Source organism: Telmatherina bonti (genome assembly GCF_933228915.1).
Source record: "Telmatherina bonti genome assembly, chromosome: 14".
NCBI lineage: Eukaryota > Metazoa > Chordata > Actinopteri > Atheriniformes > Telmatherinidae > Telmatherina > Telmatherina bonti.
The window spans coordinates 27,292,676-27,317,311 of NC_136612.1; the positions used below are offsets into that span (position 1 = coordinate 27,292,676).

Below are 24,636 nucleotides of genomic sequence, written 5' to 3' on the forward strand. Positions count from 1 at the left end.
CTTGTAAATTGATTCACGTATTTAACTTTTTGGTTTTTTTTCCTCCTGCACACATCCGGTGGAGATAAAAACAAGCAGATGAGTTTAAAATTAACCATTTTGTCAATTTTAATTCAAAGTTCAATCCATCTTTAAATATCTAAGACACTGGTGAAATCAACATTTTGCACAAATACTTGTTTTTTTCCTAACATGCATACCTGGACTTGACTTAATAATCCTTCTGTAAGACATGTTCATGTTTAAAATTGTGGTTAAAATAATGCTGTAGTAAAAATACATTTAATGAAAGGAACTGAATCTCTCTAAACCCAAAGAGAGACTAGAAAACACAGTATGAGGGCTGATTTTCACAAGGTTTTTGTTTATTTGACAGTGAGCCAATTTAACAAACAGCAGCCATCCTGTTCAAACATCTAAAATTTCTGGAACTGCTTCTTGGCTCCAGCAGCCTTTGTTACTTTGAGGACGTTAAACCTCACGGTCTTGCTGAGCGGTCGGCACTCTCCTACGGTCACAATATCTCCAACTGTGACATCTCTGCAGAAAAGAAAGCAAAACAAAAAAAAAAGCAACTGTTAATGGGCATTTGGACATCTCTTTGTAAAACCAAGTTCATATCAATTTTGCACATCAATTCATCATGCATGAGCAGATGTAAAGCTGCATCAGTGTGTGCCAAAGGCAATGTCGTCAGAGCTTCCTGAGCTTGGAAGACCATCGTGAGAAAAGGCATCATTTGCAGCCAATTTAGATGATTTTGCACAGCTTTCGCTGATAACATTTCCATTCAAATTACAGACCTCAGCTGCAGTACTTAAACGAAATTAAGTAGAATTTCACCAAATGATTGACATTTAAAGGAACTAATCCAAGTCTGAAAATGTTTTAAATAAAGCAAAGGGGAATCATACCTGAAGCAAGGTGAAAGATGGACAGAGAGGTTCTTGTGCCTCTTCTCAAAACGGTTGTACTTGCGGATGTAATGCAGATAGTCACGTCTGATTACGATGGTCCTCTGCATCTTCATTTTGGTCACCACACCTAAAACACAGAGGCGGAATCTGAGTCAAACATTTCTCAGGGTATCAATTACGAAGGACAAAAGATCGGCTTTAAAAACTCATTTTTAATTTCTCACTACACTGCATCAGTGTTGCCATTTGGCACTATCGTCAGAACCCGCTGGGCTTGGAAGACCATCGTGAGAAAAAGCATCATTTGCAGTGGTGACTAAATAAAGTTTATAGTCTGATTAACAGATTTTAGAAGAACAAATAAGTAGTGGTGTATAGCTGAAGTCAAATCACATTTGACTTGGTGAAAACATGTTTCTAGCTCTATACCGCAGATGTGCAACTTACCAGAGAGGATACGGCCACGGATGGAGACATTTCCAGTGAAGGGGCATTTCTTGTCAATGTAAGTGCCTTCAATAGCCTGTGAGGGGGAGGAATCAAGTGGCATTATGGGTATAATTCAGGTGGTTTTAGTTAATAACTACTATCTGGACTGCATCAGTGAAGCCAAAAAGGCACTGTCGTCAAAACCGGGAAGGTTTGGAAGACCATCGTGAGAAAAGCATCATTTGCATGTTATATAATCTCAAATATGCTTTAGCTTTTCTGATAAGACTTCCTCTGGCTCAACTTCTCACCTCTCTTGGGGTTTTGAAGCCCAGCCCGACACTTTTATGGTAGCGGGGGAGCTTTTCTTTGCCCTCCTTGCCACCGTCAACAGCCAGAACACGCTTCTTGTTCTGGAAGATGGTGGGCTGTTTCTGATAAGCCCTCTCGGTCTGGAAGAAAAGAAATGTGGTTGAAAGCGAAGCGAGATCGCCATTAGCCTTTCATTTCACTTGCTTGAAGCCTATTTTTAATGACAGGTGTTTAGATGAAGGTGTTACGAGAACTTGCAATGTGTAAAAAAAATTATTCCGCTACAAGTGGTAACTTTAGGGAAGTGTTTTTGTGAACTGTTCAGTCGGGACATGCTAAGCTAACAAAGTTAGCATTCCGGCTAGTTCGATCTTGCACGAGGGTGTGCTGATCGCCATCGGTAGATTTAATTTATATACGTGTTAATTGGATTCAGCGATGCTCAATGGGTAGTGTAGATAGCTTTTAACAAATGAACGTAATAGCCATTTACTAATAAGTTCAGCAAAGATTCATTTTTCCATTTAAAATAAGCACCACAAATCGTTCAACATACTTGTGCATCCGCCATCTTTGCCAGCCGAGTCGTAAAGAGGCCTGTTCATGCGCGCGATGGCCGGAAGACGGGTAGGTCCAGGAAGTGACGTTAGAAAAAAAAAAACGTGTAAGATTTTTTATTTTAAGAAATATCTTCAAAATGGTATCCGATAAATGATATAAGACCTGTTTAATTTCAACATATTTATTTACACCAAGCAAACTGTCCCTGCATCTGTAGTGTGACAAACTTTAGGTTGCGATGATTACATTGATAACACACTGAATCCATAAAACCGGTGAATAATTTCATAACAGTGACAAGATAGACTGTCCTGTTAGAAAAATCAGCATTGAAGAAGCTTGGTAAATTTGATTGTTTCTGCTACTCTGTGCCCCAGGTTGTGGTCAAGAGTGCCAGCTTTTTTCAACCTTTTTTGAGCCAAGGCATACTTTTTCCTCACTGAAAAATCACAAGGCATACCACAAATCAAAATGTTTTTTTAAGTCCATATTAATATAAAGTCTTCTCGTCAAAGCCTCTTGAATAGAAATCAGATAAACACATGCAGATGGAATTTTATCACCTTTCCCTGGGGCCTGTTTGGATGAACACAGAGCTGCTTTTTAGACTAATAAAATGAAATTGGGTAATTTCTCAGGGCACACCTGATAATCTCTCACGACACACTAGTGTGCAACGGCACAGTGGATAAAAAACACTAGTTTAGAGCATAGACTGGTTTAGAGGTTGCAGAGAGTGGCCACAAACAAATAAATTTTGTCACGTGACTTTGCGGAAGTACCCGTGATCTAAACAGACAACAAGATGGCATCGCCACCGGGTTCAGGAGATCGAGGTACTGACCACGACCGGTGTAGTAATTAAAATTAAATAGGCAGTGACAACAAAGTCAACCGTGTGGCATATGTAGGAAAGTAGTTTGTTTAACAATTTATTTCTGGTTTGAGGTTTTAGACGGCTCAATTGCATATTGTATTGTTACTGAAACTGAGGTTAGCTCGGCAGCAACTAAATGTTAGCTTGAGATTAGCTAGCATTTCACCGTAAAGTGAAGATTTCCAAACAACAGCGAGTTAGCATATTTATCTAAATAAAATCTAAACCAAAGTAGGAAGGTGTTTTAACCTTTTACAGCGAAAAATGTAAAATCCTGGGTGTTAAGTGTAAATGACATTGACTTCAAATGACGCGGTAAAATTACATTTCTATATTTAGATGTCGTTTTATCCAAGGTGACTTAGAAGTGACGAGAACATGTATTCTTCCCATCAGAAGAAATTCAGATATTCACTGTTTCATTAATATAAGTTTATCACAGTAGAGTACAAGTTGTACAGAAGGTAGAGGAGCGGGCTTGAGGTGTTGGTGGCTTTCTCGGAAGAGTAACTTCGGGATAAATGAACGGATTGTAAAAGCCGTGATTCGTTCTGGTAACAAACAAAACTCAATTTTGAAAGTTTCTATAAAACCACCAAATCAACACGAATTTTACGGAGTGAATAATCACTTTATTGTGGAATTATAGCCTTATTTTCAGTTTGATTTGAGGCTGAACGCGAATGTTTCATGAGACAGTGTCGACATTTTGATAAAAGCATATCTGCATTTAAAAGATCTAACCAATATCGACCTTTGTCTTGTAGGAAACTCCGAAGATCCGATACTGGATATAGGAGCTGTATTATTAACGGAGTAAGTACAGACTTCAGACCAGACATCATTGCAAACACAGATGATAAGCAGATTGCTGGTAACTTTTATATATTTAACTATTGATATTACTTTAAAAAAATCAATTACTTGAAAAACAAATTACCAAAGAATAATAATGTTACAAAGATCCCTGCAGACTTTGGGCATTTCTTCCAATTTGGTTTAATCATTATCACACAGAAAGTATTTTATTTAGACTCTTGGGGTTATTTTCAGGTTTTTACTTGTTTAAAAGAAACAAAAAACACAGTAATGATTTTGGACTTGAGATCACTCCATGATTATGTTGTGCACAAGCTGAAATTGACTTTGTAGATGCTTGCCGGCATTCAGTTTTACCACAGTGTAGGAATTTGACAAACTGGTGCTCAACGTTTTCTACATGTTGACAGAAAAGTACATATTTAATGATTTAATGAAGAATGACAGCGTTAACTGATCATCAAGAGATGGTCCCTGAAAAGGAAACTTCCATCTTTTGCTCTTGTTGCCTTACTGATCCAGAACGTGTTGATAGTCTGAGATTAGTGACAGAGCTTTCATTCCATCCAGTGAGTACTGTTTTGATCACATAGTTTGGTTTGTCTGAGCAGGGAAATCCTCAAATGCTTCTGAATCATTCTGCATGGATCCTCAAAATGTTGAGCATGTGACTACATTTAGAAAACAGGTTCCACGGCAGACATGAAAATGCAGAAGAAACGACTGGTATGTAATATGTATTGTCAGACATGTATTCTAAGCAGCTGTGTGAGTGCAGTTTCAAATGAAAACCCATGTAAAAGCAACTCTAAAAATGTGTGTAATGTCTTTTAAATTTTTACATAACATGTCACAAAAAAAGGGGGGAAAAAATCTCTGAAGAAGAATTTTTGTCTTGTGTTTTGTGTACTCCTTCATAGTTTCATCTATGAACGGGTTCGTCGACATAGAGAAAGCAATACTGTCGTGACCAGGGAACAGCTGGGCGGAGGGGAGGTGTGTGACCCGAAACTTAAGGAGCTCGCAAACTGCCTACAAAAGATAGGCGATGAACTTGATGGAAATGCAGATCTCCAGGAGTAGGTTACCAGTCTGCATGTTGGAATCACATTACTGTATTATTACCATTTCTGCAAATAAATGAATATTTATGTTTTTCTAGGTTGATAAGTTCCCAGACGCTCATTCCTTCAGGTGATGTGTTTCTAAACGTTGCCCGACAAATTTTTGCTGATGGAAAATTCAACTGGGGCAGAGTGGTTGCACTCTTCTACTTCGCCTGTCGACTCGTCATCAAAGTAAGCGAAGCTCCTCTGGTGTCCCTCACTTCTTGTGTTATGAAAGCGGGATTATTCCAGAGTAATGAAGACCCCTTCCATATTTTTCTAGGCTCTTTTAAAGAATATTCCTGATATCATCAGAACCATAATCAAGTGGACTATGGACTACCTTCGGGAACATGTGGCCAACTGGATAAGGGAGCAAGGTGGCTGGGTAAGGAGCCAACAACCATGTTAGTTAGGGACATAATGATTAATAATAATTATAATTAATCATACAGTTCTGATTTTGGTTGCTTATAAGAGCCAGGTTAAGAACTACCTCTGTCTTTTCTTTCTTTTTAGGAGGGGATTCGTTCCTACTTTGGCACGCCTACATGGCAGACGTGGGCGGTGTTCCTGGCAGGAATTCTCACCGCTGTTATTGTCATTCGCAAGATGTGAAGAGCAGACGGGAGAAAGATGAGAAGAACTACAACTTAAAGAAACACGAACAAAAACCACTTAAAATCAGACTGAAAGAAATTATGATAGCGTGACCCAAGTTGATGGGGAGGAAGTTGTATGTGGAGAAACGCTCTTTGTTTCTGTCTCCCACTTGTGTGAGTCGGGAGTTGGACTGGAGGTGCTGTAGTACCCACGGTCGCTACTTCACTTGAGGAAGCGAGGCGAGCACAAATGCATATTAAAAAAAAAAAAAAAAGAAAGAAAAATGTAAAGGAGAGGATGCCAGACTTGAACAAAGAATGGATTTTTAAATAATTTATTTTTTACTCGGTACAGGTAGAGTCTTTGCATTCGTTTTTCTCCCCTTTATAAAATACATTGACAGAAATTTGATTAAATGAAGAGGGTTTTTTTCTTATTTTAGTTTCATTCAACCCATGTAGTTTGTTTTTTGTTTTTTTTTTATCTTCTACTCCTCCTTTTCATCATGACGTCTGTATGCCAATTCATCCATATTTATTTGTATTTGTGAGGGCACTGATGATGTGTTCCAGTCTGCTAGATTAAAGTTAGATGGCGGTCACTACCTGTCAAGTTAATGAGATGTTTTACAAACAGTTATTAAATTTACTAAATAAAAAAAAAAAATGTATATGTAAGACAATTTCTACTCATAGGAACTTTGTTAAAAGAAGTCTGTTAGTTTCTCCCTCCAGTCTTCCCATTTATACGCACCAAATCAGTGTCACACCAAGCGGCAGTGTATCAGTTTTTTTGACAGTTAGTATGAATCATCAAGTTGTTATGCCAAGTTGTTATACATATAATGTTATGCCAATAAACTGAATCAAAATCTTCACCTGGCATAGCATTAAATCTCACGATGTATGGCAACACTTGTGACTGCCGTTGTGACCTTAATGATGCTCTGAGTAATAGAAAAGAAAGACCTGCCTGTTGGTTTTGCAGGCGTCGGTCTGCAGAGCCGCACGTTTTGACTTACAAATGATATGGAAATCAGTGGACTGCTCGCAGATGCTTACCTCACTTTAAAACTTGTTCTAAGTACTGTATTTTCATGTCAAGTTTTTCAAACTGCAATTTTATCTATACAACGAAAGGCTTTTTATACATGTATTTTTTTGTCAGTGCCTTGGTGGTTTTTTTTCTCTTTTTTACTATGAGATCACTTTGATATCCCCGATTTTCACCTTTTCTAGTACATTTGTAAAGCTAAAGGTTGTTTAAAGTTGGAAAATCTTTTTGCAGTGACCTGTCATGGTGTAATATGACAAATAAATCTTTCAAGCCTTCCTTCCTGCTGTGTAAATTTATTTATTACTGAGGATTGATTATTTGGCTTGTCTTTATGTAGTGTATATATATATGTGTGTGTGTGTGTATATATATATAATATATATATATATACATATATATATATATATTTTTTTTTTTTTTCTTTCAGTTATGTGTTGAATTTGACCCGTCTTCAAAATAGAAGCATAAAATAAGTATGAAGCTGGATATTGTTGGGGAAGAAAAGCACATAACATTTGTGATCTTTATAAAAATGAAACGATTTAAAATGAGTTATTTTGTAATGTAAGACACATTTTGGCCTGAACTGTGCTCAAAGTGTGCATATCAGGAGAAGCCGAGTTCAGTCAAAGACCTGATAGCCATCAGGAAAAAAAACTGGGAGTTAAAATTGAAAAACTTTAAAGAAGTCTGACTCTTTACATTGTGAAGCAACAAATGAGCAGCTTGGAAGCTTTGTACTCATGCAAAGTTTAGTTTACATAAACTAAAAGAAGCAGCTTTACATTAATACAATTCCAACTGCAAAGCCAAGGGAAAGATTGATCATGGTGTGGGGTGTATTTCGCTCAGAGGGAACATTTTACTGAAAGACAGGAACAGAATGACAAGAAAATCCATCCATCCATCTATCTATCCATCTTCTGCCACATTTGCCAACTCTACGGGGGGGATCCTGAGGCGTTCCCAGGCCAAACAAGAGATATAATCCCTCCAGCGTGTCCTGGGTCTTCCCCGGGGTCTCCTCCCAGAGGGACGTGCCTGGAACACCTCACCAGGGAGGCGTCCAGGAGACATCCTGACCAGATGCCTGAGCCACCTCAACTGGTTCCTCTCGATGCGGAGGAGCAGCGGCTCTACTCTGAGCCCCTCCCGGATGACCGAGCTCCTCATCCTATCTCTAAGGGAGAGCCCGGCCACCCTGCGGAGGAAACCCATTTCAGCCGCCTGTATAAGAGATCTTCTTCTTTCGGTCACGACCCACAGCTCATGACCATAGGTGAGGGTAGGAACGTAGATCGACTGGTAAATCGAGAGCTTCGCCTTCTGGCTCAGCTCCTTCTTCACCACGACAGACCGGCGCAGAGTCTGCATTACTGCAGACGCCGCACCGATCCGTCTGTTGATCTCACGCTCCATCCTTCCCTCACTCGTGAACAAGACCCTGAGATATTTAAACTCCTCCACTTCAGGCAGGACCTCACTCCCGACCCGGAGAGGAAAATCCACTCTTTCCCGGCTGAGGACCATGGTCTCAGATTTGGAGGTGCTGTTCCTACATAATATCCTATTATGTAGATAGTTTGGCGTCTTTAGCAGGGTGATGCTAAAATCCCTAAAACTAACCATAGATATCCAAATTAAAAATTAAAAATAAAGATAAAAAATTGTGGCTAGACTAAAAAAGTGTCAGGAAAAGCACTTTGAGCTGCTTTTGAATGAAAAATGTTGGAAAAATAAAGTTAGACTATTTCACAGAACTAACGTCCACAGTGGGCAACACAGTTCAACGTGTTTATTGCCATAAAACAAACATGCAGCATACAGACATTTAAGATGTGACTCTTTTTTTTTTTTTTAATAAAACCTGATAATCACATACTGAAACATAAAAAAGCAGGCACACATAAAATCGGTTTTGTACAGTGTGCTAACAGTGACACAAGGCTCTATTTGGTCTCCAGCACTCCATCTCTGATCCTCCACATCCATGTAGAGCTGAAGTCTGGAGCAGGAACACAGCAGAGCTCCAGACCAGATTCCTGCACCTCGTCATCGTGAGCGACCTGTCGGCCCTGTGGGGTCTCCAGAGTGAACACCCGCTCTGAGATCTGCAGAAGAGAGACTCACTTAGCTCTGCAGCCCTCAATCTGTCACCAAATCTGGCTAATACGAATTACTGTCTTCACACATGCATGCATGACACTGCAAACACTCACTTGATCACTGATTCCGGTGGCAATGTGGCCCACCTTCACCCGGTGGGTCTCTCTGATCCGAATGCTTCTGCTGCTGAAGTCTCTAATGCAGACATCAACCCCTGCACCAGGGACAGACCAGAGGCACATGCATAATTTGGAATTATACTTAGTAAATTGATAGCTGGATGTATGTGTAACTTAATCTCACCTTCAAAACAACAGGGGGGCGGAACTTGTGTGTGGCCTCGCAGATCCACACTGAAGACCGACACATCTGGCTGACTATTGTAGGAGTAGACACCAGAGCTGAAGTCCTCTCCTGGGCTCAGGGACCAGCGGCCAGAGTCCTGGGATATTAACAAACCAAATGTCAGGCCTTCATTAAAAGCAAATAAATACAGAAAAAGCTCCTCTCTGATGGGTCTCAGTTTTAAAACATCTTTTACATGGGGACTACTCAGATTTAGTCTTTCCAAGTGTCTTTTTTTATCTTACTGACAATTTTCAACTTGCACAGAAAGTTGTGCGACTTTTCCTCAAACTCGCCCTTGTTCTACAAAAGTAACTGGTGCGGCAGAGGTATAAACATATATTCCTAGCTACTGTCTGAGGAAATAAACTCATGCGCTCATTGTGCATATATTTATGCATCTGTATATTTTACCTTTTTATCCCATGCTTCCCAGTTGGAATCACTGCTGAGACAGGACAGCAGCTGCTCCTGCGTCTCAGCAGAGTGAAGCTGAGACAGACTGCTCAGGTAGAAGTCTGCAAACAAACCAATTAAAAACTGTTAACAAGCACCCCATCAAACACATGACCATAAGAACATCGTGAAGAACCTCACCATTCTCCAGTTTACGAAGCTCAAGTTCCGGCACAGTGGTGATCTTGTTGTTCCTCTTGTGGTTTGGCTCAGAGATCAGCATTTGTGGACCAGTAGGTGAACCTCGCTTTGATTCCTTCGAACCAGCCTCGACCCCTTTCTCAATGTTCAGTTTCTCTTCCTTCAGTCCTGCTGTGATCGCTTTGTCAGTGGGCTTCAGATGCTCCTCCACAAAGTCAACGCTGCTATTAATGAGCTGCAGGGAGTCTGGTGGTTTGTTGGCAACATACAGAGGCTCTGTGTAGGGTCCCTTGACTGAGCTTGTAAGGCCTCCAACTGCGATAAAACAAAAAAGACATAATATTATAACTACAAGTTGTAGTCTACAACATTAAAATCAAACCAGATTAAAAGTAGTTAAATATGCACAAGTCACTGAATTAGCTTCATTTACTTGTATCAACTCTAACTAAAAGCTATGGCACATCAAAAGACTTGCATGTTGTTTTGTCTTTTAGGCTACATAGAAGCTGCTCTATTTTAATGATAAAGGTGGTTTCAGACCAACATACCCACATAAGCAACTTAATGCTGCAAAAACATTCTTCCAATTATAGGTTGGGGGATTTATGTCTTTAAAATTTGTAGCAAAATACATCGTTGCAACAGACTATCAAGCAATTACTCTCTAAAGCATGTCATTAACTGATGCAACCAAACCTTTATCATTTTATGCATCACAAGTTAAAGAAAATAAATACAGAGCATCTTTACTCCACCTTCTCTCAGAGCTCTGTCAGTTCTTTTTTTAAGGTCAGATGCTGATGATCTTTTCACTGGATCCTTCTGAAGTCCCGCCTTTAAAACTTCGGCTGTGAAAGGACTGCAGTCAGGCGGGATTTCTCTCAGAGGTGGAGGTTCGTTGGCAATCTGTGAGCATCAGGAGGGGAGGATATAGTCAACGTTTGATATAAACATTTAGAGGAACTAAATCTTTACCGAAGCAGCAGGGTTTAGTATCTGTGTGCTGCTGCGAAGGGCACCTTCAGGTAGAGTCTGCAGGTGTAGTATCTTGTCCATGGTTGGCACCCATTGAGCATGTGCAGCAGCATACAGCAGATGCTCCACACATCTGCTTTGGCTCCGCGGGGATCTCCTTTTACGATTTCAGGGGCCATGTGAGTCTCTGTACCTTTCAGGTCTGCATTGAATTACATAAGGAAAATGGTCAAATGAGACATAGAAGGGTATTAATAACACAAGATCTGATATGGTCATCTAAAGCTGCACAGGATTTACCTTTGGACCCACTGAGACTCTGCCCCTGATTGTCGAGTCTCTCTGCGTGTCCAAAGTCACACAGGAAGGTGTTCCTCCCATCCTCTGACAGCAACACATTGTCAGCTGTGAAAGCCAAGTGAAGCCATTAATCTTTATGCTGCTCAGTAGCCTCATAGGCACATCAGTGTAACTGAAGTCTGTCAATGACATAATTAGAAACAGAGCAGCTGCGTGGACATGAAACAGTTGGTAGACAAAGGAGTTGCATAAGAGGGAAATATGAAGTCAGTTAGGGGCAGCTGCTCCAAAGCAAAAGAAACTTTAATGTGGAATGAAAGTGGGGATTAGTGAGAAGCAGACAGAAGATAAAACATTTGTCCTTCCTTTCTTGTTTTTTCCTGAAACATCACAAACACCAGGTGGCGCTTAGGTTTCACAAGAAGGAAAAAACAAAATCCTGTTTTGTTAGTTTTTATTGCTTTTGCCCCTTTTGCTGCTCTTCCTCTAACGTTGTTCTACTTCTGTTTTTCCATTTCCCATCTTCTACTTGCATTCTGTTTATCTTTGCCTTTCTAACTCTCCTAAAGTTGTAGTTTTTTCTTCTCTTCTGGTCCGTCTAACTTCCTGCTCCTTGTCCCATCCCCCATCTGCATGGTTCTTTTCTTTTCTTGCTCTCCTGATCTTGTGCACATGCGCTGTTAAAAGCGGCTCGGTGAGTCACGCTGTGGGAAATTCCCAGCCCGTCAGCGGTAATCTTGTTTCACAAAACACACAGGTGCCTCAAGATAAAATCTAGACTGCATCTATGACACTTCTGTTCCACACAGCAGTTCGCAAAGACAAAATCCTCCAAAGGAACCTCAGGAAATCTGACTTATTGTCTCTCAATATTCAGTTTTCCACTGGGTAAGATAACAAGGGAAAGTGGCCTGGTGCACTCTGTTCTACTACTATTATGACTGTGAAGCCTTTCAAGTGTTCATGGCACAAATTTTGGACTTTGTCTTTGGCATTTACATTTGATAACTCATCACTCCACAGATGCTATATGACGGCAATGTTAGCAAGCCATATGAAAAACACTAATAATCTTACACATAAATCAGGCGAGACAAAACAAGACTACAAGTGAAAGGGGCATTAGATATGAATTATAGGATTTCATTTACTTAAAACTGTCTCTAGGTCTTTAAAGAGATCAATTTTTTCTCCATTACATAATTTGAACTTTCAAGTTTTATCGTAACTCAGATCAGACTTTGACTTTATGAGAAGAAGTCATCATCAGTGTAACATACCTTTGACATCTAAATGCACCACTTTTTTCTTCACCAAGTACTCCAGCCCTGTTAAAACTTGAGAGTGGTAATGCAGACTTAAGTCCTCTGGCAGACGGCCACGCTCCACTATCAGGTCACCGAGGGAACCTGGACAAAACAAACCAAGCCACAGCAATTAAAAGGCGTAATCTTGCAAATGTTTTCTCACACAGTAATATTCCTTTTTTTGTTGAGGGGTGTGAACAGGCCATATTTTCATGATATAACTGTAAAGTGCGTGATATGTCACTGCGATGTTTGATAGAGTATGGTCTGCAACACATAAAGGAAGTTCAGCAGTCATTTCTTGTCATGTTTTTGCCACCCTGATCTCCTGGCGCTCATCATTGATTACTCGATCCACCTGCTGGCTTCCTAATTGCCTCTGCTACCTCATTCAGTTCACCTGGTTTCCTTTTCTCTCACTGCCTACTTAAGCTCCCTCCAATCCCTCCTTTTCTGCCAGATAATAATCAGACCTATGTCTAGTTTTGTTCCAGCGTTCTACGGATTGTTCCTCAGTTGCCGACCCTCTGCTTCATGCCCCTGGATTACCCTCCTTGCCTTGCCCTCGACGGATACCGCTACCTTTCGGATCTTCTGGTTACCGACCCTGCCTGTCTTTGGATCTCTGAGCCTTGTCTTTGCCTGGATGAGTATTTTGCCATCCTGTTTACCTCCCAGCTGTTGCCTGGTTTCTTCTGCAGACCACTCCCCTGGACTGATCTTCTGTTCATACTCCTCCACCAATAAACTGGTCATTTGTCCAGAACTCCCTGTGTGTGGCTGAATTACGGATCCTCAGGGTAACTCATTACAATTTCTAACACCCACCACTCACTTCCACATCCTCATTTCTCTATACATGAACTTCATAATCCTCTTGTTTTTCCCTGTGCATGAGTGTGGAAACAGCAGCTGCCAGAAAATGTGTATGTTGGGAAATTAAGCTTGTTTACCAGATTTGTGGTCCATTAAGAAGATAACATAGGGCCCATCTCTGACTACTCCAAAGAGTTCCACCACGCAAGGAGATCTGAGGGCACTCCACGCACCCACCTCCTCACTGTTGAACCTCTTCATGGCAACCTGTGGAAATCAGTGGAGCAAAAGAGTAAGCTCCCATATAGTTCTTTCAAAGTTAGGCAGTGTGGGGAAAAAAGAGAGAAATGTGCTTGTTTACCTTTTTGACAGCAAATGTGAATCCGCTCTTGACATCTTGAGCACTGTAAACTTCCCCATAGGAGCCCTCCTTGATGAACTGGGACAGCACAAACTCACTCCCTTCCTTGTATTCGGAGTCAACTGGATTGATTTTCTGTCAGGAAAAAAGGTAAAACAAGTGAGCTCCAAAGATCCACCTCTGAATTACAAAAGGATTGAGAATGAAGAGCAAAAAAGACATACTTCATTGTAAAAGATTAATCCCTCGTTGCTCACGGAATCGGGTGCAGAGAGCTCATCTTCATCCACTCTCACATCCCACTCCACAGCTTTGAAAAAGGGCAGAGCAAAGCACCGGTCCCCCTGACTGACAGAACCCCTGAGGCCAGCGAGGGCCAGCGAACAGTCTCCCAGACTGCTGAGGGAGTCGGAGCTGCTGTCCTGTTCATAGCTGGAAAGAGAGTGCAAGACCTGGCCTGGCCAGTTCAGAGGGGAGCAGCTGGAGCCGGTGCTATAGATGCCATAAAGCGGAGTTCCTTGCTCTTGATCGATTGAGCTTTCAATGCTGCTACAACAGGAAGTACTGAGGTCGCTCCCCCGAAGGGTTGACTCCTCCTGCAGGAGACAAGCAAAGAAAAACATATTTGATCAAACAACATGTTTACATTCCTCAGGGCTGAACACTTAGATGCAGCTTTGTTAAAATGTTGGAGTTCAACAACAAAGGAAGGCTAATATTTGCATGGAACTTGGCCTCTGACTTCCAAGAAATGAGGCAATCTATCCAAAATGATTCACATATGAAGACACTAGTTGTAGAATACAGTACACCAAGACCTGCTTCCCAATGCTGCTTTCAAGGCTTTCTTCTCATTAAAAGAGTTGTGTATTCTCACCGGGATCGGGACGAGAGAGCTTCCACTCTCCTGTTCAGGGACTCCAGAGGCCAGCTGATGCCTCTGACTCCGCTTTTCCTGCTTCTTCTTCACCTTGCGCTTCTGTTTCTGTCTTGTTCTGCTCTTCTTTTTTTGAATGAGAGGAGCTGAAAGGCCGCATGGATCCTGGACAGAGGCGGTTGTGGAGCATGCCACGTTGTTGTGCTCCGAGGGGGGACTGAAGAAATACAAATTTGGGACGTGTTTATACAGATCAGTGAAAAGTAAAATGAGAGGGATGCTGTCAAGTTAATGCCGTACCTGAAGGCGAAGGGTTTAGAGGAGCGGACATAGCAGGGTGCAGAACAAGAAGGACTGAACTCCTGGGAGTCCTGAGTTTCACCTAATGGGATGATACCGCTGTTACATTTCATTCAGACACGCTTACTTATGCACAATATTATTAAGAAAAATGACAAACATATTTACATTCAGCCTGGGCGATAATGGAAGTTTTGCTGGGCATCTCATGGGCTCCCATTTGCTCTGCAGTTCCATGTGTCAGGACTTTATTGATTTTGAAGTTTGTTGTCCATTCTTCAGCATGCATGTAGCCCATTTTCTTGCCCTTCCCCTCCTCCTCCCCTTTTTCTTCTGTCTTCTGCTCTGTGGTGGAGCAGGCTGGGTAGGACCCCTTCAGCTTGGCTGTGGGTGAACTGAATGGGGCTGTTGAGTTGAAAATCCTCTGGCTCACCGCCATCTCTTCTGATAGATCTGGATAGAGAAAATTGATGAAAGGTCTTTTTAGCTGTATGTGCGTTTTAGGTTAAATAACATCATTCAGGCAATGAAACAAACTATTAGTCTGATAGCTGTGATACACCTGAGGATTTCATGTGGCCTTGTCCTTCTACACTTTAGGAGGAATAAAAAAAACAAAAACAAAAAACAACTTATAATATGACCATTTTTAGTTCCTGAGTGTTTTCATTACTCATGTTTAATCATAAATTCCCCCAAACCATTGCGTTTACTATTATATGTCAAAGGCAGCCATCAAATTCTTGTGTTAGGAGTCAAAAAAAGGCAAGTTCTTCACATTTGCTTATCAGGGTGTACTTTTAGTAATACTATTCTAAAGTAATCCCTTATATCTACACTGTTTTTGTCTTTGTAAAACAACACTTTTAATGTTGTGAAATATTCACCATTAATACAGTTTAACACATTCCAAGCAAAACTGCGATAACACAACATTTCTGCATCATTTCTGAAGTCACATGGTTGTTGCCTGTTATCATGAACTGGTGACCTGCCGAGTTTGCATTAAAAATATTTCCTTAAAACCTAAAAGTGGATTTTTATCCTCCACAAGTCTGGGAGTGATGACATCAAAGAAGAATGAAAGTAGACTGTGACAACCTATTTAAAATCTTGCTTGCCACAAGCTCAGGTAAAGTAATAAATAAATCAATAAATACACATCAAAAAAAGGTTTCTTAAGTTCATTTTAGAATCACCAGTTCAAAAAACAAAGTTGTTCAACTCAGCTGAACTTGAATCAGATGTTTACTTCTGACAGTAAGTATGCCCACACACACCCACATACAATCCAACTTAAAAGCCTTTTAATGTGCTTCTCTAGAGCCTGACTGAAGTTTACCAAGCCGTACCGTGAAGTTCAAAAGCATAATCACCGCTTACTGATATGAGCTGAAAGTTTGCAGTTAGAAGCTGAGACAGGAAACTCAACCCTGGCTTTGTTGTGACAGTTGCAGCCGTGCCGTTAAATGCAAGTGCTCTGTTTCAGTGAGAGGAAGTATCCTAGCTGAGGTACAGATAGGGTGAATTTCCTATAAAAACTGTGCATGCTGTAGTCTGCAGGTTGAAACAAATAAAAAACTTGTATAAAACTGTAAAATTCATCTTTAGACATACAGTCTAAACATGTGCACTGTAGCCTGAAAGGCACAAACTGTGCACTGGGAGGCAGCACGTTGCATCAGTGAGTCACTTGATCGCAGCCTTTCCCACACAGATTAACCCCAATATCTCAAATAAAGCAATCGCACAGCAGCATTCAGGTTGATTCAACTCGATGGCAATAACACGGGACTAATGTGAGTAAAAGCACAGAAAAAACTAAAAGCTGTTCTGGTTTAGTAATGATATTACCTTTCCTGTTGACTTCATGTGCTGCAGGATTATCAAGAATGCTGCTATCCGACTGTCACTTCCGTGTAACAAATCTGCACGCCACACCCCGAAAAATGTAGGTGGAAAGGAAATTGAAAAAGAAAAAAAACCACTATAATAAACACAACCGCAAAGACAACAGTGAATGCATGAAGCAGGGTGCTCTGTAGACGTACTGATACATACCAGAGCTCTCTCTCTCTCTCTCTCTCCTGTCTATCTGCTCTGAATAACCTAATCTACATTTAGTAGGTGCTGTCTTTGACTGCCTTGTCCTTCATTTTCTTCAGTAATGTGTTGACACAGCCTCTGCTGCTTTTTGCTCTCTGTACTGTTGGATGCTGGCTTACAGCCAAAGAGGGGGAGGAGCTGGATGACGCTGACTTATGGGAAATGCATCTACACTTCCCCTATCCAAGTACCTTGTTATGGAAAATAACAGCAATAATTTTTTGAAAGAATGATGTGTCACTTGTGCGAGACATCTTTTTTTTTTTTTTAATCTATCTGAGACAGTCTTTCTTTTTTCTTTTCGGAAACAAAACAAGTTTACTCAGCTCAAAACCACTAATGAAGACAGGAAATTCACAATACCACTTGAGAGACTCTGCTGTTTGTCAGAAGTGAAAAGCCAATGCAAGTTGCATGATATGCCATCAGTTATGAGAAACATAATCTAAGAAAAACAGTTGTAGTTTCTGGACAGTGTCATCGGCATTTAGGATTTTATCTGTAGTTCTGGCTCAGTGGAAAACTTTGATGGAGGATAATTGTTTCTGTGTACATTTTCAATTTAAAAAGCGCCCAAAGTTGCCTATAAAATAATAACAATTCTACATTTTTGAGCAGAAAAACATTTTAAACTTAAGCATAATGCAATTATTAAACAAAAATAAGAAATAATACAATGGGTGACAACTGTTAGTAATGGAAAGTATACATTGTCTGAGTCGTGCACTATCAAGACTTTCCTCATTGCTGTTGAGCGTCTCGTATTAAATCTTTAAATTTGGAATCATTTTTATGCTGCTGCAGGAATTTGAGGCCTGGCATCTGTCTGGAGCTTCTGCACGTTGTATAGATATAGAAATCTATAATTCTAAGCAGTGAAAGCACAGTTTCTAACTATATCTTTAAATCTTCTTGCATGCGTGTAACCTTAAACCAACTTTTTTTTAATTGCTTTTAAACTCTCCTCTGCTCAGCTTATTTGAAAATCATAACGCTCTCATTTTCAGCAAAGTTTCATTTTAATCTATGTCAACCTAAAAATACAACTCTGTCGCACAAACATCCATCACTTTTGTACAGTTTATTGCAAACTGGAGTAGTGATTACGCCATGATTCACAGTCTATATAAAAGATTTGTAACAGAGAACAAATGCAAAATAATTCTAAAGTTGAAATATAGCATGAAACACTATATGGTGATCTCTGCAGAGAGATCTTGAGCTAAACTCCAAATGTAGATACTGACTACACTGAGCTAACTTCTGCTGTGCGCTCACACGATTAATGAAATTCCAAAGCCTTTACTAAGGTCATCCGGAAGGGACTGAAACTGCAGTCAGCCCCATTACAAGCCAAGCTTTACTTAAGAGACATGCAAAGCATTTCTCAGTAGTATGCTGCAGTTGTGGACTACACATGATCACAGGTTAGAAAAAATTATATTAAAAAAATAAACATCTGCATGCACATTCATGTGCAATTAAGTTATTCAAGCTTGCAAAGTTTCAAATTACAATTAAGTTCAAATTGCAGCTTTGTGCCACTTGTCCAGTAACTTCCCTCATATGAACTAAATAAACAAACCAGAAGTCCTGATAGAAAGTGTCTTTTATGAACAGTGATAATACTGAGGAATCTTTACAATTTCTGTTTGATATTGTGATTTATTGTGATTTATTGTGAAATTAAATTGTTTTAATTTTCTCATGGAAGCTAAAAGCTGCTTTGCTTTTGTAAACATTATTGGTTCAAGGAAAAAGAAAATTCAAAAACATAAAATAAAAAATAAGAGATGTGAATACACATGCATGAACAAGAAAAAAAGTTACTGGAGTCATTTCCTTCATTAACTGACAGAAGTCGACAAGGTAAAAAAGTGTGGTATTACATAAGTTCGATGCAAATAACACTAAATGTATTTGTATTTTTTATTGCATATTAGACGACATTGCAAGTCTGTGCATATGTGTGATGGATCTCTTTATGTAGCAAACAGATTTTGTCTGAGGCTTTATCAGTAGTTTCTTGCCATTTTGCAAAAGAAATAAGAATAGGATATCTGCAGTGACAAAACGTAGGGTGTTTGAATAAAAGGAGGACCAAAGCCAAGATGCATAACGTCAAATGCAAACCATAAGTTTGATTCTGAGCCAAAAATGGGTCAGCATATGTCTGTCTTGAGCGGGGAGTTGATCAGCAGTACCATTCAAGTCTCATGTGAAGAGTTTTCGCTGCTAAAAGAAAAAAAAAAAAAAAAAAAAAAAAAAAGCTAATATGACAGTAATTTACTGTTTATTAATTGTGCATAATTGTAATTCAGTCTTAGCTAAGGTTTGTGAGGTTAAATGGTCAGAAGTTATTCTTCTTTTTTTTTTTTTTTTGCATAGCTACGCCTCATTGCTTCAGATGAACTTTTTGTTTTTAGACACTGGTATAAATGTTTTTGTTAGGATCATTACAGACATGCTTAGTTTAGTCTAAATTAATACTATGAAAAAAACAGATACTATAATGTGGAAATGAAGAGTATAGTAAAAGTATTAATGAAGAAATAAAAAAAAAAACTAGTGTGGAAATACTATGAATGATAATTAAGGTGTCATCTATTTCTGCATTTACCTATATTCTACCTTTATTTTTTATTTTCTCCTAACTGCTTTGGCTTTACAACCTCTCAGTTACTTTCACATTGTTCCTCAATGCTTTTTCCATTTCCAAACTGCATGTGTTTTTTCCATTTCCCTTTTGTTTTTGTTATTTATCAGCCACTTTTGTTGCCATACATTCCTAAAAACTTTTCCCGCTTTTCAGTTTTTCCATTGCATTTAACATTTCCAAACTCTATATACAATTTTTATATGCCTTTGTATTTTGAAATGAGTTACTTTCCCCCATTCTTTCTGTCATCTGTTTCTTCTTGCCATTTACATCCTGCTTTTTTTTTTATTTTTTTTATACATACTTAACAAGTGTTTGCATCTGGTCTTGAATCAGCAAGCATGAGCTCATAAAGCAACAACTCTATGGCCTACAGGAGAATACAGATATGCATTTTTTATATTTTTATATATATATATATATATATATATATATATATATATATATATATATATATATATATATATATATATATATATATGCAGCTCCAAGTTTGCCAGTAGAGGAAGCATATTATCTCCTGTTATAACATATCACAGGGTTGTGTTGCTTGAATAAGACTGTCAGGTGAAACAAGTTGCTGTTGGTTGCCAGAGGAGAAAAGAAATGATGCTTGAAAGAATTTCACAGCAATTTTAGACCATTTTAAAGCAGGAGATTGTCAGTTCAATGTCAGAAGTTTGCTATACAATAGAGTAAATAACAAAAACAAATGAGATGCATGGAAATCACTTGCAATAAATACACAAATACATACATGAAAACTTCTAGTACGTGCACTGGGAGTTGTGGGACTCGCACTGCAGCTGTTTTAATCAGACACATCTGTCTCAATACAGGCTTGTGTCTCAGAAAAACTGTTCACGCACACTTTTCAGTAACTATTTTAATTTTAATAAGCTTTTGCAGTGGTTCTCCCAACATTTCGGCTACTATCATAAAGTGGAGCAAAGTGCATGAAATGATGTCAACAGTCGACTGTTCTTTTGTGTCCGCCTGAACTAAAACCATAACTTCCCTCTTGTCACATTTACCAACATTTCACATAAAAAGTTGCCCCAAAATTATTTGAAATTCGACGAAAAGCCACGGATAGAAATGTAAAATTGTGTTCTTAAAAGATGGGTTAAAAGACTGAGATTAGACAGGAGATAAATAAATAAACTTCCGATGAAAACAATTGAGTTTTCACTCACCGTTCCAACAGTTCTAGGCGTCGGCCGATGGCGGTCTTCACGTCTCATCAGCCTGTCTGAAAACTACTTCCGCTTGCATTTCAAACTATGTCCATCACCGCCCCTTCATTGTTCGATACTTCAGTTTAATACAATGTTTCAAACATGGGATTGTGGCTACATTAGTAAAGTTTTTTTTTTACATGTTTTTTCTCTAGGCAAAGTGTATACCTGTATGTGTCATGGAGAGCGTCATCATTGATTTTATTTTGAAGATGGGACATCAGTATGTCTTTGCACGGCGCAAAGAAAAAATGTTTACTGGTTAAAAAAACGCCCCAAATCGTATATGTAGAGAGAAGTGATCCCCAATCCTGTCCTGATCCTCAAGACCCACTATCTTGTAGGGGTCGATGTTTCCCTGCTGCAACGCACTTGATTCGAATGAAATAGATTTTTAGATCTGCACGTCTGCTATTGAGTCAATAATTTGACCTTCAAGTCAACTAAACTTTCTCTATAATTTAAATTGACATGTAAAACTTTTTAGTGTCTAAGTGGCAACGCATTGAATAACAAGCAATTTATAACAAGGTAGTAACAAAAAAAAACAAAAAAAACAAAAAACGGCCTCTTTGTCATACTGTTCACTTTTTGACATCATTGGACCAACATAACATTATCAGATGGCAAAGTAATGATACACTGACCTTTTACATTGTGGTATTGTTGTTAGGTTTTGTTTCAATAAGTTGTTTAAGATTCAGGAAAAACTCTTATCTACCTAAAAGACCCACATTCGGGGTATAATATTAGTGCAGCATTTTCTGTAACTTTGACTTGAAAGTTTAACATCCCTAACAAGGACAAGGCCTATTTGAATGAAATCTGGGTTTATGTAAGATTTATTATTGGTTGATTATTGCTTTCTTTGTTGTAACAACACTTCGTGAAAGTCTGTTTACTTCCCTTTTAAACTGAGCCAAATCAGTAAGGATATTTATTTGTGGAATGAGCAGCAGAGATGAGTATGTGGGTTGCACACATTAAAAAAAGCAGACAAATCTTCTAAGCCAATGCCAAACATCTTATTCTGCTGCAGATTCTTGTTGGATGATCTAAAGAAACCAGGCATATAACAAATCATTTATATAATAAGCATCAGCAGCATACGGAAGCACCACATATGGCAGTCAAAAACCTGGCACCTCCTCTGTGGGACGGCATCTCATTCTCAAGCAGCATTTGTTACAGTTCAGCTAAAGCAGATGTGATGATCCCTCTAGGTCTAGGATGAGCAGCATGCAATGTTGATCCCACAAGTGTTCAATGGAGTTGAGGTCAAGACTGAAGAGTTCAGGACTGCAGACAGGTGTCTATCCATTCCACCTCCAAGTTTGGGAACTAGTCTCTGCCAAACCCTGCTCTGTAGTTTGGCTGATCAGATGCCAAAAAGGCAATTCGTTAACAGCTCTAGGGCTATCAGAAGCTCATAACAAGAGTCAATCATAGACAATGATGTTTTTTATTTGTCAAAGTTGTAAAGACTTGTTTCAGTGTTAAATTTACAGAAAGATCTTCATGGATAAAAAATATTTTACATTGAACATAAAAATACATAAATTAAGCTACTTTTCTTTAGTGTCATTAAAGATAAACTTTATGAGGGACATTGGTCATGCCCTTTTGCAATTCCTGAGACATCAAAATGAATTTCTCTTGCTATGCTTAAAAATGTTTAATTCAAAATTAAAATAAAAAAAATGCTTGTCATAGTGTTGTAGTTAAACAATTCCCATAACTCTTTTGGGGAGTGCTAAATTTTTGTGACATAGCTTAAGGTTGATTTTCACAAGCTGCAGTAAAGCTAGATGTGACTAAAGTAAGACTTTCTCTGAAAACGTCAGACTGTCACTGGCATCAATTGACCACAAGATGGCGCCATAACCTACAAACTGGCATATATAGAGCAAGATAAATTCTGTCCCAAGAAGTTTCCCAGTCTCAACATATCACATTCAAATGGGTGAGTTACTGAGCAGATTTTAATAAGCTGTTGGATCCATTTAACCTGAATCAGATATGTTAGCACAGGAAAACATCTAGAACCTGCAGGACAGCAGCTCTACAAACCGAACTTTCCTACCACTGAACTTGGTCTTCATAACTCTTGTTTGCTTGGACAATTTTACATATAGCTTTTTGTTGACATGAAACATAGCACAGCTCTTCATAAATAATTTAGGTTATGTGTTATTGTATTATATGCAGTATCATTACAAGCATTAGCATTAATAAACTTGCCTTGCCTAACAAAAGTTAAATTTATTTCAAAGGCGATAGGAACATAGGTTTTTAGTGTGGGTCAGTAAACTGCAATAAATATTCCCAAACACACCAGTGAAGGTTGATAAGACATCATATTGTCAGCCATTGTATGTCCAATTAATTGTTGAAATGAATATCTGACTGAAATGAGCAGCAGTTTCATAAATGAGTTCACAAATGTATTGGAGTCTTATGCAGGGATACATCCTAAAGGACATCAGTAAGCTGGTGACTTCTCTTTGTCTGTAACCATAATGGCAACAGTTTCTCAACAATGTGCTTCCAACAAGAAAACACTTCTTACTCACTAAGTGTCCATTGAAAACGTAGTCAGTCAGCTTCTTAACTCTTTAATTGCCTTACCCTAATTATGACAAAATAGCTTTTAATTTCTCATTAAATATCTTCTGCTGATCATAATACTCCCAGCTCACACCATCAACTAGGCCCACATGTGTGTTTTCTGTTATCTTTCACTGTACTTTCTATATAAGGTTTTCTGGTACATGTTACATGTAGGCTAATTGACTAAACACTGGATATATTATGTATGTTAAGAAGGTAAATTTGACTTAGTATGATATATTTTGGAAATGGCAACAGTGTTGCCATTTCCAAAATGATATATAGTATATATAGTATATTTTGGAAATGGCAACAGTGTTGCTGCTGTGATCCATGGTGAGTAAAGTTTGTATTGTTTTATGTAGTTAAATTACAAAAATCTATTGCCCTGTTACTTGAAAAAAGGGTAATCAGTTTAAGATTAATTATAGTTTAATCCATAGTTATATTTTTAAACTGAAGATGGTAATTTACAGCCAGAACCTTACATGCAATGAAAACCTACAATGAAAAGTTAATCATTCTCACTGTAAAATCTGAAAAGGCAATATGCACCCCCCAACTTATTATTTTCTTACATTATTTATTACATGTTTATAGTGAAAGAGTATAACTGTGACATCTGTAATTCTACAGAATTTCTTTCGATTTTGCAGCAAAATATGCAATATTTCCAATATTTTATTTTGACAAAATAAGATATTTCCTCGTTTTTAATCTAAAAACAATCTGACCCGACCTTTAAATAATTTAAATGAAGTAAACTTATATTTTAATATAATTTATTATTCTATTGGGATTCAGCTATTTTTGTTGTCTTTTATGCTTTTTTGGACCACCTTTAATGCTTTTAATGTGTCATGTAAAGCACTTTGAATGGTTATGTACATGAAAGGTGCTATGCAAATAAACCTGACTTGCCAATAAGTTAAACAGCCCATATGTGATCATAAACTTATACTCACTTGTATTATTTGCATGCCAGAATCTTTGTACACATTTTACATGGATAAATCTGAAATTTGAACATTATACAGTCAAAAGCTTAATTGTTGGTTTTATAAAGTATATTTAAGTATCACACAACCTTCTTTAAAGTGCACCCAGCTGATGGGGACAGGACCCCAGCGCTCCAGTGTGTGAAAAATATAGTCCTGCAACCAAAATTTAAACTTTATTAATTGTATTTATTTGTTTTCTGTACGAAAACATTAGCAAAATAGTTTGGTTTTTAGCATGAATGCACTAAATTTCCTTGTGTGGAATAGTAATGTTTCGTTGGGTTGAAATGTAAACCCACCGCAGACTGGTGGTGTGCGGAGCGCATATCCTCAGCAGCGCACTGCTGTCGGACAG

General features: G+C 38.7%; 3 protein-coding genes across 3 annotated transcripts; 1 reads left to right on the forward strand and 2 right to left on the reverse strand.

The window, feature by feature from the left end:
- Positions 1-344: 344 nt before the first annotated feature.
- rps11 (ribosomal protein S11) lies at positions 345-2,263 on the reverse strand (the record flags this gene model as incomplete). The annotated part of the gene is given in 6 exon segments (XM_079253325.1): positions 345-540; positions 915-1,044; positions 1,365-1,440; positions 1,658-1,798; positions 2,215-2,232; positions 2,234-2,263. Coding segments are annotated over 6 exon segments (519 nt in total). The 3' UTR covers positions 345-416.
- Positions 2,264-3,023: 760 nt separating this feature from the next.
- LOC306765105 (apoptosis regulator BAX-like) lies at positions 3,024-6,906 on the forward strand. Its single transcript, XM_079252463.1, has 6 exons — positions 3,024-3,055; positions 3,864-3,912; positions 4,836-4,994; positions 5,078-5,213; positions 5,305-5,409; positions 5,541-6,906. Exons 1-6 carry the CDS (start codon positions 3,025-3,027, stop codon positions 5,637-5,639), a joined length of 579 nt encoding a protein of 192 aa, XP_079108589.1. The 5' UTR covers position 3,024; the 3' UTR covers positions 5,640-6,906.
- A 1,676-nt stretch (positions 6,907-8,582) lies between these two features.
- On the reverse strand, positions 8,583-20,670 carry map3k14a (mitogen-activated protein kinase kinase kinase 14a). The gene is made up of 16 exons (XM_079252469.1): positions 20,629-20,670; positions 14,836-15,120; positions 14,668-14,749; positions 14,368-14,584; positions 13,715-14,086; positions 13,491-13,625; positions 13,267-13,396; positions 12,287-12,415; positions 11,007-11,111; positions 10,751-10,908; positions 10,487-10,637; positions 9,729-10,043; positions 9,546-9,649; positions 9,090-9,228; positions 8,900-9,000; positions 8,583-8,791 (listed from the first exon to the last, which is right to left on the reverse strand). The coding sequence occupies exons 2-16, from the start codon at positions 15,104-15,106 to the stop codon at positions 8,630-8,632; spliced, it is 2,571 nt and encodes an 856-aa protein (XP_079108595.1). The 5' UTR covers positions 15,107-15,120; positions 20,629-20,670; the 3' UTR covers positions 8,583-8,629.
- Positions 20,671-24,636: the final 3,966 nt, after the last annotated feature.